This window comes from Varroa jacobsoni, unplaced genomic scaffold, assembly GCF_002532875.2.
Source record: "Varroa jacobsoni isolate VJ856 unplaced genomic scaffold, vjacob_1.0 scaffold_653, whole genome shotgun sequence".
In the NCBI taxonomy this organism is placed as follows: domain Eukaryota; kingdom Metazoa; phylum Arthropoda; class Arachnida; order Mesostigmata; family Varroidae; genus Varroa; species Varroa jacobsoni.
The window spans coordinates 1-14030 of NW_019213555.1; the positions used below are offsets into that span (position 1 = coordinate 1).

Consider the following 14030-nt stretch of genomic DNA (forward strand, 5'->3'; position numbering starts at 1 on the left):
TATATATATGCGGAAGTTGACGCCGTTGACCTACCGTTGTACTGTGTATTCCGATAGGTTGTTCTTTTGAGTCTTGTATGAGGATTGCAATATGAGGATATAAATGTATTATAGTATCATTTGCTCCTGCACGTTTCATTCAAATGTAGTTTTTGCCGAAATATTACATTGTCATCACCCATTGTAGTAAAGATTTTTAAAAGGCAAATTAGCTCTTGGGACTATCACACATCGGTCAACGGTCGTACTGACTTGATCAAAGTGTTGTAATCTATCGTTGCCATAGCAGGTATCCTTTGCGGCGTGTTCTGATATCGTTAATGCCTCCTCTTGTATCGTACTTCGCGTCGCGATACGCGCTTCATCCCCCATTACACATCAGCCTCGTCCTAGTCAGTCGTCACGGCCCAAGATATACACGATATTATAAGTAGCCCGTGTTCATCATCGATTTCTATATTCTACGAGTTCGATGTAGCACGTAGTCAACACCTGTTCCTAGCCAGTGTGCCTTCTTTCTTCATCGTTGTGTCCCGCTCTCACAGGCCAAGGGAAAAGGGTCCGACAACAACAGGAACACAATCTGGATTAACTACCAATCGCAGTCACAGCGGCGATAACAGTGATATGTTATTGCAGGCGTTATGTTGTTGTTGTTGTAGTTTGCTCAAATCTTCATCGCAGCAGTGACCTGCGCCGCCTCGGCGGCCATGGTGGCTGGCTCTCTTATCATCGGTACTGCTATTGCTACTGCTTTGCATAGGCCCTCCAAGCGGACGGACGCCTTTGCGCTGCGTACGTTTATGCGCTCTTACAGCCACATTCATCATCAATGTGTTGATGTAACGTGAGTGAATCCCCAACTCGACCGAGTTGAGTACAAGTCACCTACCACCCGTCATTGACGATGATGGCAACGATGACAACAATGGCGCTAAAAAGGAAGGGGAATCGAGAGTTGATGCTGTCGTTGGCAGAACCGATCTTGTTGTTATTCTTAATCATGCTTCTGCTGGTGCTCCTCCTGCTGTAGTTGTTCTCTAGCGCTCGCTAGAGGGTTGCAAATTGTTTTCGTTTTTTATTTAGCCAGCGCAACCAGATTCGCTTTTCTCCGGCGAGGGCTACCGTCGTTTCTTTGGACAACGTTAGCGTTAACACTGCGTTGTTGGCAACAACAACAACAACAACAACAACAACAACAATGATAACAAATGCAGTGAGCCCAGTGAAGAATTGTGTTCGGTGGTCAGCGGACAGTAATCATCATGCGCCGGTGCCGCCGTCTCTACGTTGCCAGCTGCGACGACAATAAGGAGGCCTGTGTGTTATCTGTTATCTCTTCAGGCACGAAAATCTCCCACAGCATCGGCAGCCGCCACCGCTGCCATCGTAGCCGTCGTAGAGGCGCGATGGTAAGATAGAGCAGAACACAGTGGACAAAGCATCAGGAAAGCGGACTGGGGTAGACAAGCTTTGCGTAGCCTGCCCGTTTTTGCAAACGGACGAAAAAGTGAGGCACAAGCGTAGTCGAGGCGATGATTATTTGAGATGTCGTTGCTGGAGCCGATGACATTGAATACGTTCATACTATTTAGAAACGGAAAGGACATACGACATAGATAATCATGAGTGAGAATCTAACAGCACTATTCGTATCTTCCCCATGACTACTTTCTCCCTTCGGATATCGTTTAACTGCAATGCTTTCTATCTCTGCAAAGCTTAGTATACACATAGTAAACAATTCTATTAATTTTTAGAATTAATATTTTTGGGAATGTTTAATCCACATCTAACATTGAGCGACAGAGCGCAAAGACTCAGCTCTTTGTGGTCAGTATCTCTGCATCTATGTCGTTTGGATAATAGTATATGTTAAGTACGTGCTGTTAGATAAAACATGTTCGTTTGACGTTAGAGTTCGTCGGTAACGCACTAACAATTATCGTTCCGTCAAAAAAGTGGAAAACAACGCTACTCAAAGAAGAACGCCGAGAGAGGTACGATATTTAGATAGCCGGCCAGAGGACACGGCGGGGGGGATGGAAGGGAGATCGTTCGTTCGGAGAAGCCGCACGCAAACCCGTCTGTACAATTACAACGACTGGGTGCTGTACTGACCCAACAGCAAGCACCATGGTGACTCTAGTCGTTAAACAAGCGACATGGTCTTGCTGATGGTAATGATGGTAGCCGATGGCTGATGACGGGTCTGCTGTTTGCTCACTCATTCACTCGATACGATGTTGCCAATGTGACATACGTAGATATATATGAAGCGAATTCGCATCGGATCGCCTCATCGTACACAGCAAAAGACAGGAAGCTGGTGCAGAGTTGAGAGCAGGGGTAATAGTCGCAGTAGAGCGGCGCTGACGATGGCTGCTGTTTTGGTGCGTGTGAGTTTGTTGGCGGCCGCCAATATGTCGATGCTGCTGCTGCTGCTGCTGCTATTGCTCGCTTGTGCCGCCGCTCGTGGTCGCGTTAGTAATTTAGGCAGGTGGCGCAGGGCTACTGCCACTGCACGAATACACATTGCTGCGTTCGCTGCCGATGTATACTATTCCTGCCCGTGTGCATATGAGTACAAATTTATCTTATAATGTACACATACCTATATGAAAGAAAGACACTAGACGTAGAGCGAAAAAGGAAGGGCGTAAACTCTGTTTGTGCCTGTCCGCACTCGACTGTACAAGTATGACGAGTTGAATAGTGTTATGGATGGGCGTAATATGGCGCTACTCGTCATACACGTCTAGTAACAGCGCCGGTAGCAAACGACTATTTATTGAACGAATGGGGATAGCATAACTCCTCGTTTGATTCTGCGCCGCTTCTGTTATATCTACTTGATGCTGCTGCATGTTATGAGCTAGCGTCTCTCGGCAGACGAACAGACAGATAGATAAGGTTTGGCAGGCAGCATTGTCGCCGTCGTCGTGTGCCTCAGACGGCGGCGACCACGGCTGTAAGCAGTAATGCTACCTCTGCTACTCCCGCCTCTCATACTAGTAAAATATATTATATGCATATATATATATATATCGTAGTAGAAGAAACGGTGAGGCTGCTGCAAGTAGAGATGCGACGCCTGCCTATGGCGCTGCTATTGGCGATGGCCATAGTATCTGCGCAACGGCACTATAAACCCGTGAGTGCGATCGCACACTCGTAAACCCGTCGTCGCCGCCATCGATGTCGCCGCTGCAGTAGCCGGAGGGAGAGTAATGATATTTTTAATGAATCTTGATGAGTCCCGTTACTATCACCGGTCACCAGTCTATGTCCGCTGTAATCGTTTGTTCCAAACCGCCGTTTTGTCCGCAATTCACGAGGCTGATGTCAACGCGACGAGGATGCTGGAACAACCGCCGCTTACGCGACTATCGCCTGCTGCCGGCTCTGCCGCAACGACAAGCACCGTTAACGCCAGTGTACCGTTAGCGTTTTGTCGATCGCACCATGGCCATGCCAACAACAAGAACGACGCCGCCCACAGACGCCGTCGAAGGTCTGAGGCCGTCCGAGTGCTGATCCATCGACCGATAGACAGAGAAAGTCAGGGAGGCAAAGAGTGCACAGGGCTCGAGACTCGATTCGTATCATCATATAAAGCAGTGGAAATATTCAAGTAGGCATTATCGGCAATCGAGCAGACAGTAAGGAAACCATCGAGTATCTACACGACGGGCGAGAGAGAATCTGTCGGATGATGACTTAACGAGGGGACGCTCAGTACGGACGCAAACGCAACGTGCCCATCTGCCTTCATTGCAATAGTAAGCGCAGTCAGCTACACTTAAGCGTTAACCGATCAGTCTCGTTTCTTCGGCTTTCTTTTGAAAGAGCGCCATTACAGGAACATATATGTATATATACATAGTGAATGATCTATCTGTACTCGGCGGTGGATAGAGTTAGAACGTAATGACAAGAAAGAGGGAGGAAAACCAAAGAAAAAAAGAAGGACTACGTGAAACGGATAGAACAGAACAAATTAGCGAATTGCTACGGAAGAGCAGGCGCGCCCTCATACGGGATCACTCCTGGCCTGTTTGCCCGTCAGTCACTTGATGTGCCTGTAAGTCGGTCCGGTCGGTCGGTCTATTCGTCCGTCCGTCCGTCCGTCCGTCCGTCCGTCTGCCTATTCGTTAAAGAGTTGGATTCACGGATAGAGAATAAACGCTATTCGAAATTGGTCGCAATATTCATCCTGCCCCGAGCAATAACAGCAGCACCGGAGCTACGGCATTATCCCTCCTGAGAAGGATAACGCAAGAGGGGGAGAGACTCGTCGCAACGATGGGTGGTACCGAGTCAAGCCGGCCGGCCAACCAGTTAGCCCGCCAGCTTCCACACTGCCAACACTATCGTCACAGTCGCCGCCTCACCCCCTCCACTCATTTACCTATTCGTTATATGTATGACGATGGCTGTGGCATGTAGAGTAGAAGTAACAGCAAAAATGGCAACAGCAATCGGCTCATACCATTCGTAATAGTCGACGGACTCGAAAGCTAGCGAGGGCTCAGAGTACTGGGTGCTCTAAACAGAGATAGAACTAATAGTAATAATATTTGTTATTGTTTGTCCAAACGTTGTTATTGTTGGCTTCTATATAGGACATGTACGTGTACACCTGCGAGATCTAAAGGGGTTTCAAAACGAATACTTGAAGAAGGCACTAGCGAGCCATGAAACGACTATTAATTAGTGAACTCGCATTGTTTCGTCAATGTCGCTTACGTAGGAGCATTAACGGTACTGATCAATAAAATTATTGTTTCTTAATTACAAAAATCCAAAGCAATACGAACCGAAGGAACCTGAGCATTTGGATACTGTTGAAGTTATAGATTAGTTGACAACAAACGTTGTAACTTACCACAGCGATGTTGACATGATATAGCATTAGGCACTTTGAAGTATCGACAGGCAACACGTTGTGGCCTGGTTTAACGTTCGTACGATGGTAGCCATACCGTAGGGTGGGCAAATTGACGGCTGGCTAATTTTCCTCAGCAGACTGCGCCTTGACAACAGTTGTATAATAACGTGCATGTTTTCTGATGATGGTAAATAGGGTTGGGGCGCCCATGTCCCTACGCATGCAGTACGCAAGGAAAAGCAAAGCACAATTAGAGCATTGTTTTAGTGGTTATGCTTTAAGCACTGGGAACGCTATAAAATTTAGATTAATACATTGCAAATGTATGTATAAATCTTATATATCTCTCAGAACATACGTTTGCAACTGTTTATGGTATTTATGTTGTTACAACAAATATTACTAATCATTTACTAGCAATGGGGTCGTAAAATGAGATTGTGTCGTGACTTTACAAATTTCCCTTTTTACACACAAATCTTACATACGTGTTACTAAGTAGCTATAGCATCCGCATTGCGAACTTCAGCTCGGCTAAAAATCGTTAGCTTGCGACAGTGTGTTCTATTTTCGAGCTTTCTTTACTTCAGTAGTAACTAAACGCTCGAGAAATCCATAAACGTAGTCTTCGAGAAACTACGCTTCTTGTTCCCAATTAGCTAGAAGCAAACGCCTGCATTATATGTATATAGATATAAAAAAAAAGAAATTGCTGATCTTGGTTTCTGAGTCTGGAGAGTATAGTTCAGTAAATCAGAGTATAAGTGCTTAAGTAGTCTCAACGGGAGCAGAAAACACAGAAGTTCTGCTCGTTATCCTATCATGTTTAGTATGTTAGATTAGTGCGTCATTAAGCATTATTAATGTAGTCGTTCATGCGATGGCAAGCCTCATTGTGAAATAACACACCTTATTTGAAAAACGAGTGTTATTTAATTGTTTTTACTCAATTGCTTGTTTTGACGATTAGATCTCAGGTGACACCCGTGTACAAGTAGGACTACCCTTCCCTGCCAACTCCAGATTTACGATAAGGTGAAAACATTTCGCCCTTCGAAGGAAACATCTCTTGAAAGCTTTTGGAGACTTTTCATATTGAAACGTATTTCGTCGTGGCACGTACGAACTGGTGCTGATGCCCCCGCAGTCCTAAATTTATAAGTGTAAAAAGGCCGAAAACAAGGCTGGACGTGGCCTTGACGCAGGTACTCATTCCCTCTAAGCGGCAAGATAAAGTCGACAAAAACTTGTGTTATTTCATGAACTAACATGGACGCTGGTGCGACAGCTTTTCAGTGGAAAGTGCAAGCAAACTTGAAACATTTCTATCTCAGAAATCCGAGTCGTGTCAAAGAAATCTGGCCTTCTTTATTCAATATCTGCACTTAGATTTATTTTAGCCACCTTAAAATTTGTTTATACGATCAATTTTCAGAGACTTCGTCATATTTAACGATTTTTTGGGACCGCGTCACTCAGTATCTCCATAATGCTCACCATATGAAGACACGACAAGTCAGCAGGCAATGTTTGAAGCGAAAAAGCTGCTATTTCTGTCCAAAAATTGTATAGATAGTTCAGTTATTATGTCCATAAGCAAAGTTCTATTTTGCACGGATCGTGTGTTATGGTTTTTCTATGACCTCTCTCATTTCCTTCGTTTCAGCCAAAGTCCAGCCGTTTTCAGATACGATATTTACATATGGACATATGCATGTATGCGTACGATATTACTATTTATTACCATTACAATTTATCGTTACTCAGACATGCTTTCGGCCACCATTGCTCCATCGTTCGATGCATATATGTGAGTATGTGTGTGTGTGTATATGTGTATCTGCATGGCAGCGCAACGTTCAACTCACTCTGGGTCCTCGCGTTCGTCTCCTTCTTACTCCCCCCGTTTCGTTCAATATTCGTCTGCGTTTCGGCTGCTGCCATACCTTACTTCCACTACTAAGACTGCTACTGCTGCTGTTGTTGTTTTCGCTGTTGTTGTTGTTACTGCCTCGAATGGAGAACGCTGCGAGCGGTGGCGGCGTTGGAGGCGTCGGAGGCGTCGGAAGCCGCTCTGCCGACGACGATCTGCCGCTTTGTGCCACAGTGACGGCCGCTACTGACATTTTGTCGTAATCGTCGTCGTCGCCACCGCCGCCGCTGTCGTTATCCTCGTCCTCGTTGTCACAACAGCAGTAGCAAAGGCAGCCTTCGTGGTTATGTTGTTACCTTTATATATATACATAGGTATAAATATACATGCATTTATATATTACAATAGTATAAAAGCGGATACGAGACTTGATGGAGGCGCTTTTGCTGCTAGTGCCACTGCAAGCCGCCATCACGACTGCCACACCACTGATTCTGATGCTGGTGGCTGTTATAATAATACTAATTTACATGAAACTGTTTTCAAGAGATAGTAGCTGCAGCCGCGACCAAGGCGGCAGAAGCGGCAGTTTCAGTCGTCGGGAAAGTGCCAATATGCACCCGCCGCGATTCCTGGGGAGTGCCGCCGTTGTCTTTGACGTCGTGTACGTTGTTCGAATCATTGTGACCGATGCAGCCGTTCGGGCGGAAGACTGTGTTTGACGCTAATGATGATTTGGCCCGCTGATACTGCCGATGCCGCCTCCAAGCTAATGTGGCTTTGGCTCAGTAAAGGCTTGTTTGAACTTGGTTGGAAACATCAGTCGCTACCGTAGCATCATTATGGCACACCTGACCATTCCGTGTTCGACAACTAAACGGTTGAGGTTGATACTCAGCGACCACGGAGTGCGCCACGCGCACGTTGACAAGCCGGTTATGATGGACGCAGCGACACGAGATGAACCAGCAGCAGAAGGAAAGGGCGACAAAAAGTATACGCGCATACAGGATGTGTGTACGCAGTATTTGATTCATAAGAAGCATATATATATACCAGTCTTCGTAGTGCTAATCTGTTCTATAGTGGAACGAGTGTTACTAGTGGTTGTGGTAATTCTGCCAGTAAAGCTATTAGTTCTGATGAGCCAACGAGTAAAACGCACTATATACCGTGCACGTGATATATATATATATAATCCGATTTGTTTAAATTGTCTTGCCTTCTCAACGTCCCTAGTGATGGCATCAGCACCGCTCGGTCACGGTGCAGTAGGCGGGCAGACGGGGCAGGAACGTTGGAAACGACCGCGGGCGGGAAAATAAGCTTATATAATCTTCGTCTCGGCCACCGTCACACACTTATTCGTTCGGCTGTGATGCTTGTGCTACCGTTGGTGTTTTCTTCTGTTGCCCGTTGAGGGCGCCGTCCGTCTGCCTCGTTTTCATAGATTTTCAGCTATGTATTGTGAAAACAGTGGAGGGGGCGCCGTCTGGCGGGTTCCACATATAGAAAACGCTTCACCGATGTTCGTATTTCTTTCGACGTATTTTCCTTTTCGTTTTCATCCTCATTTGACAATGACGATTTTCCTGGCTGGCTCGAAGCAGAGGCTACGAGAAAGTGGCAAGCTAACGCTATAGTCACTACTGTTTGTTGATGATGATGATGACGATGATCACTCTTCGTATGTTGAACTCCCCCTGCAAAAATGCAGAGATATGGACATGATATATTATTATTTGAATTTAAAGCTCTTTTCTCTCAAGGTTCCTCTCGGCAACCTTGTAGTTCCGTGGGTAGCCGTACTTCGGCTTACTTGTTGTCTCAGTCCGACCGAATCGTTGACTGCTAAAAAATAGACTTAACAAATTCAATTAAAAAGAGCACTAAACATGAGACGTGTTTACAACCAGACCGAAGCATCAGGTGTAGATTATGGATTTGGGTAAACTTACTGTGTTTCCGCCGGTACAGATATTGCTGAAGGGTGTCAAGGGGTTGTACTGAGTGTACAGCATTAGCCGATTGTTGCCTCTAGGTGTTCACGCTTAGGTTTAATACTACGGGCAGGTAGGAGGCGGGGGATGGGGATGAAAACAACGAGGCCCGTACAAGCTGCTTATAATATGTGCATAGTGTGAGCGCACTGAGTGAGTGTTACAGAGTAACCGGTTATGTTAAGCTAGTTTTCTAATTAAGCATTTCTGAAATCCGACTAAACTCATCCGATTATATCAAAAAGCAAATTTCGAAATAAGGCCGACGCACGCTTGGTTCTATAGATAGATATTGAGTTTTAATAGAAATATGTAAACTGGCCGGGAGGTCACAAATATGTGGCACTAATGATAATGATCATCGTCATCAGCGGTACACTGAATCAGTGAACGTAACGGTATAATGTATACTATCGTGGAAAAAGCAATCGTCGTTTCTTAGATATAAACAAGCACATTCGGATTTAGTTAAGAGTTGCCTAATATGCATGGTGCATACGGGACTCAACGCTGAATACCGACCTGTACCTGCATACAATACGGGGATGTTCAGGTGTGGCCTATTTTCGTGGCTTCAAAACATAGACACCGTTGATTCCTCAAGCACAGTTGACCCTCTCGCTTCACTCAGCGACACAGAGATTCTGCTTGTTGTCTATACAGATGTTGGCCAGAAAAAAACGGCCACTTTGTGTGCATATTATTTCAGTGCGACCACAGCTTTACTGCATGTTCTCCGCATGTGTACAATGCGTAATAGAGCCCTCTACGATAGAATTTCACCCTGACTAAGACCGATATTCTAATATCGCTGAACTCTCTTCTTTAAATATGTAATAACTCGAAGGCGAAAAAATGTTTGAAAATCAATAGACGAAATTACCAGCGTCGATGATATAGGGCACCGCTTAAATCAGTCGGATGTCTTCCTTCTAATCATTGGCCACAATGGCGGCTATATGCGACTAACAATGATGCCAACGGTCATTGTCACAGGAAAGCGTTTTTACTAGACAAAAAATGTCATAGGACAGTTTGTCAAATGGATGAAAAAAATTTTTTAAAAAAATGTAAGAGTTCAGTGGCAAGAGCAACCGAGAGAGAGATACGTATTTTGCTGTGTTTTGAGATGTCGCATAATGTTGTCAATTTTCATTATAGATCCATTAGCAACCCGGAAAAACTAAGGATGGTTTTGAGATTTACGTCACCGTCTACTGTAAAGACCATTAGTTGAAGTTTAGCATTGATTTGTCTTCCACGTACGTCCATTATTATAGTCGTTGTTTTGACGAACACAATGGAACTGACGAAGGGATCGACGCACGTGTCGCAACATATGAATATCTAATAGTAACCCTAGACTAACTGGCAAAATTAATCAGTGGTAACTGCTATTGATTGGTAGCGGATTTAGGCGAACGCAATGACTTAGAAGAACCTTGGACAATATTGATCGAACTTAGCTAACTTAAGTGTTGCTTTTATTTTAATGATGTTCATTAATTAAAAAGTGTAAAGAAGGGGCCAGCGGAAGTAATGGTGTTAGGCTAAATGACTGAGGCGTTTTCCCTATTCCGTCGTGATTATGCCAGGGAAGGAACTTGATTTACGTTGAGTGTTCATGCGTTCCCTGTGATACTATTATGCATCTTTGCTTCCAATTCTATCTGTGCTGAAACGTCACTCGCTCACGTCTGGGATGGTAACAGAAGGAAGACGTCGCGTTTATACAACAACTTTTCCGCTATCTCACAAACGTGGACCGACTCGAGAGGACTACTTAAAGGATGGGCCTATCTTGTTTACACTACTATTACGACATTATTCTAATTATGGGCAGTGTTGATTTATATTAGTTCTTCTCACGCTCATATCTTGCCTACACCCGAGTGTAAGAACGGAACGCATTTCTCGTCGCTTCAGGTCACATACCCTGCCGTGGCGGTAATATTTATATAAGACGGCGAGGAGCTGCTATGAACAGATAAAATCCTGCAAGCTACCATCGGTCAACTTCGTGGTATAAAAGACTGAATTTTTATTTAGCTAAATTTCGTGTGTAAAGCGTTTCATCTTCTATATAAACAGGTCGCGAGGCTGACGTTCTACGTAAAAGGAAAACTGGATTTGGCCTGAATACAACTGGCACAATTTCGGATTTTCAAACGTTTTTCTTTATGTGACATTCAGTTTTGAAAACATTTACTGAGCTAAAGATGCTGACAGTATGAAACCTTAATGTACCTGCTCGAAACTCTCCCGACAACTATGATCCACTTCCATGAAAACGACAATCTTTTGGCCAGATAAAGTACCAGTACTATTATAAATCCATCGTAATATTCACCCCAGCACTCCGGAAGCCATAGGACCTATTATGACCAAGGCTGTTGTATAGTAACTAATAATCCGTCGATAGATTTATTGCTTTGACGGAATAATGTGGACAGCATTGGACGAGAGTAGGTCCAGCATCGATCGTTTGTAATAGTAAGATATTTAAGAAATAATGACAAAAAAAGCCTGTGCGTCAAAAGTCTCCTTCCTTATATGGACATATTTATTATATATACAAATGCGTAAATCTCTATATGTGTGATCGATACGCGCGTTAGCTGATTTGACCAGACTCTTTGATGTAGCGATTTTTGCAATCGAATCCCTGTCTCTATGAAATGGGGTTGTTCTCCGAACCCTTCTTCTCGTCATCGGTTCTTTTTACTCACACGTTCCAGCCAATATCCAAATCAGCTTAAAGCTGCCCATGGTAATTCAATTACGGTTCTAATATTGGTATTATCAAAAGTGCCATGTTTACTAGTTGTGTGCGCATCGCCGCCTGGATGCGCAGTGGGCACTTACTGTGATATACCCGAACTTCGCATCTATTTTAGATGCAGGTCTACGTACAACTGAGTTCGCCCCCCGAGTGACACATATAGAACGTCCACACAATCATTTTTCGAGTTATTCTCATGTAACGATTCCGACGTTCGCCATTGGCAAACCCCATCTGAATCAATGCAATGGTATCATGACGGGAAGGGTGGTAATATAGCTAAATGAAACGCATACTGTTCAAAGATGATTGCTTTTGTTTGTTGACAAAACGACTGCGCACGTCCAGCTCATATGTATAATTGGCGACCGTGCTGGACGCCAAGCGTGGCCTCGCTTATGCCAATATCCGCAACAGCAATAACAGCAGCGCGGTAGCTGGGTCCGAGATTAAATTAGACTGTGAATAATCTTCGACCCAGCTGCATGCTTATGGAGCTGAGCATCGACAAAATTTATTTACTCTCGGACTACGTTTGGTTTTACCATTTAAACGTAACAACGGCTTTGATAAGTCGACGAGCCGGCCGGCGATGGACACCGAAGAGCGTTGGACACATAAGACACATAAAGAGTAACTCTTGAATCTCTCTAATATAGGCGGACGTTGTCGTTGGTCGGCGCGATATAGCGAGTTCATGTGTGCGTCTTCTATTAGCATCTACACCTCGAGTGGACACTAATCGCCGTGATCATTGAGCTCGCCGTGCTCACGATCGATGATCCACCTACTCTATAATGATGTTATTTAAGATTTCAGCACGAACTACTATCTACCATTTGTCCGTTCGAACTACTGGGTGTGTTGCTGCTGGGTCTTCCAGCTGATTTGTTGCTGATCATCTGATCACGGCTAACATAATGACGCTCAATTGAAAATGATGTCGCGCAGATATTTCGAAGGTGAGTTGGAACATACTATGGTTGTCAGAGCTTATTTCGTATTTTGTATAATTGTCGCCGGCCGGCTAACGTAAAGATACTTTCTGTACGTGCTCCGCTGCCCAGGTGTTTCCTATATGATAATTCGAAGCCCGTCGATCCGCCGCCTAAAACGCTACTACATTGTATTTGTTCGGTAGACGGAACGGTACGATCGACCCATAAAGTACTAATGCAAGAGGGCTAAAACAGACCTGTAGACGTGAATATTGTCGACCATCCTATGATTGAAGTCCAGCTTAAATACGGAACCGTAGTAGATGGGCACTATTCGTGCCGGCAGGTTATGTCAGCTTACCTGTAAGGCTGACGAGTTCATTAAGAATGTAGACTATCAGCTGGCTACAGCAACAGGGGGACATAATGTATGTATCAGTGTTGCGTGTTCATCACCATACAGATAAGAAACCATTGAGCGCATCCTTAACTGCGGCTGCTGGAAGGTCTGAGCGAACACAGTCTTCGTCTCAGGCCTTTATATAAACACAAGCTAGAGAACATGGACTAAAGCAGTTCCCTTTTTTTTGTTTGTTTACGCCGTCATAGCAAACGGCTATACAGTCTTATTTGTGCCTCAGGAGTTGCGTTGTTATCTATCGAACTATATCTATCAGATCCGATTGTAAGGACCACAATCTTGATGTAACAGAAGCTTGAATAGATGTCCGCGTTGCAAACTATGAGATATAGGCACATTTACTAGGGCAGTAACAACCATCTGACTGTAGTACCTGTTCTCATTCGGAGGCCAAATATCATAGAACGTTAATGGTACACTTTACTCAATGTTTCGAGCCTGTACGCGTCGCACAGTTCCTGTATTCCGAGATTGGCTAAATAGAGTAGTGAATTTTTGCAAGTTGAACCTTAGCGAACGTGACCATCTAATGATAAGTCAAGAAACAGCTGCTTATTTAGATAGACTTAACTAAGGAACAATGAGCGGCTCTCCCTTTGTGTCTGTATGTCTTATGTTCGCAGCCGTAGGCGGCAGCTGGTGTCCATTCTCCATCGAAGCATCATATTCATGCTCTTGAACGTTGCTACACGCAATAGTACTATTAGCTCCCCGTCCAACGGCCTCTAAATCCAGAAGGATCAGGTTGGCACTCTAATGCGACTTCTCCACAGGCTGTACTGTACTATCGCACGAAGAGTGAGTGTAGCAACAGCGGACCAGCGATGAGTGATCCACCGGCTACAGAGCATCATTACACACAGGGTATTGTTCAACGTGCTCTTCGCAGGCATCCTGCTTGCCTCGTACGTTCTAGCAGCCACCAGCTCTTATCCGCTTCACCGGAATGGCATTGCGAGCAGCCAGCTAGTTTCCGTCACTAGCCGCCGCCGTCGCCGCCGCCGTCGCCGCCGCCGCCGTCGTCGTCATCAGTGGCCTACGGTTGCGTATGCTAAAGCAATCTACCATCGCTGTTTACTCACGTCTCTCTCTCTCTCTCTCTCTCTCTCTCTCTCTCTCTGTCTC

At 44.9% G+C, this 14030-nt stretch overlaps 2 protein-coding genes across 5 annotated transcripts in view; one reads left to right on the forward strand and one right to left on the reverse strand.

Annotated features, from left to right (window-relative positions):
* Positions 1-16: 16 nt before the first annotated feature.
* On the reverse strand, positions 17-8842 carry LOC147753213 (uncharacterized). 2 transcript variants are annotated; one of them, XR_015311892.1, is made up of 3 exons: positions 6760-8842; positions 4889-5105; positions 17-1587 (listed from the first exon to the last, which is right to left on the reverse strand). XR_015311892.1 is itself a non-coding variant. In XM_086969040.1 (2 exons), the coding sequence occupies exons 1-2, from the start codon at positions 7015-7017 to the stop codon at positions 5022-5024; spliced, it is 342 nt and encodes a 113-aa protein (XP_086825166.1). In that variant the 5' UTR covers positions 7018-8842; the 3' UTR covers positions 1604-5021. The 2 variants fall into 2 exon arrangements, 1 of the variants encoding a protein (XP_086825166.1); XM_086969040.1 differs by lacking the exon at positions 17-1587 and having other exon boundaries at positions 1604-5105.
* Positions 8843-11264: 2422 nt separating this feature from the next.
* The window catches only part of LOC111262336 (uncharacterized), a 22934-nt gene continuing 20168 nt past the window's right edge, over positions 11265-14030 (forward strand). For 2 of the 3 annotated variants that reach the window (XM_086969051.1, XM_086969056.1), the window contains exon 1: positions 11266-12508. The gene's annotated coding sequence lies outside the window, so the exon portion shown is untranslated. Of the gene's footprint in view, positions 12509-14030 lie in introns of all 3 variants that reach the window. The other variant, XM_086969061.1, reaches the window with a different exon arrangement.

Bases quoted from the DNA above. Each gene is read 5' to 3' on its own strand.
- LOC147753213 (XM_086969040.1), bottom strand. From the start codon at position 7,017: ATGTCAGTAGCGGCCGTCACTGTGGCACAAAGCGGCAGATCGTCGTCG. The intron at 5,106-6,759 runs GTGAGTTGAACG...CTGCATGCGTAG, and splicing joins GACGAACGCGAGGACCCAGA to GGACATGGGCGCCCCAACCC.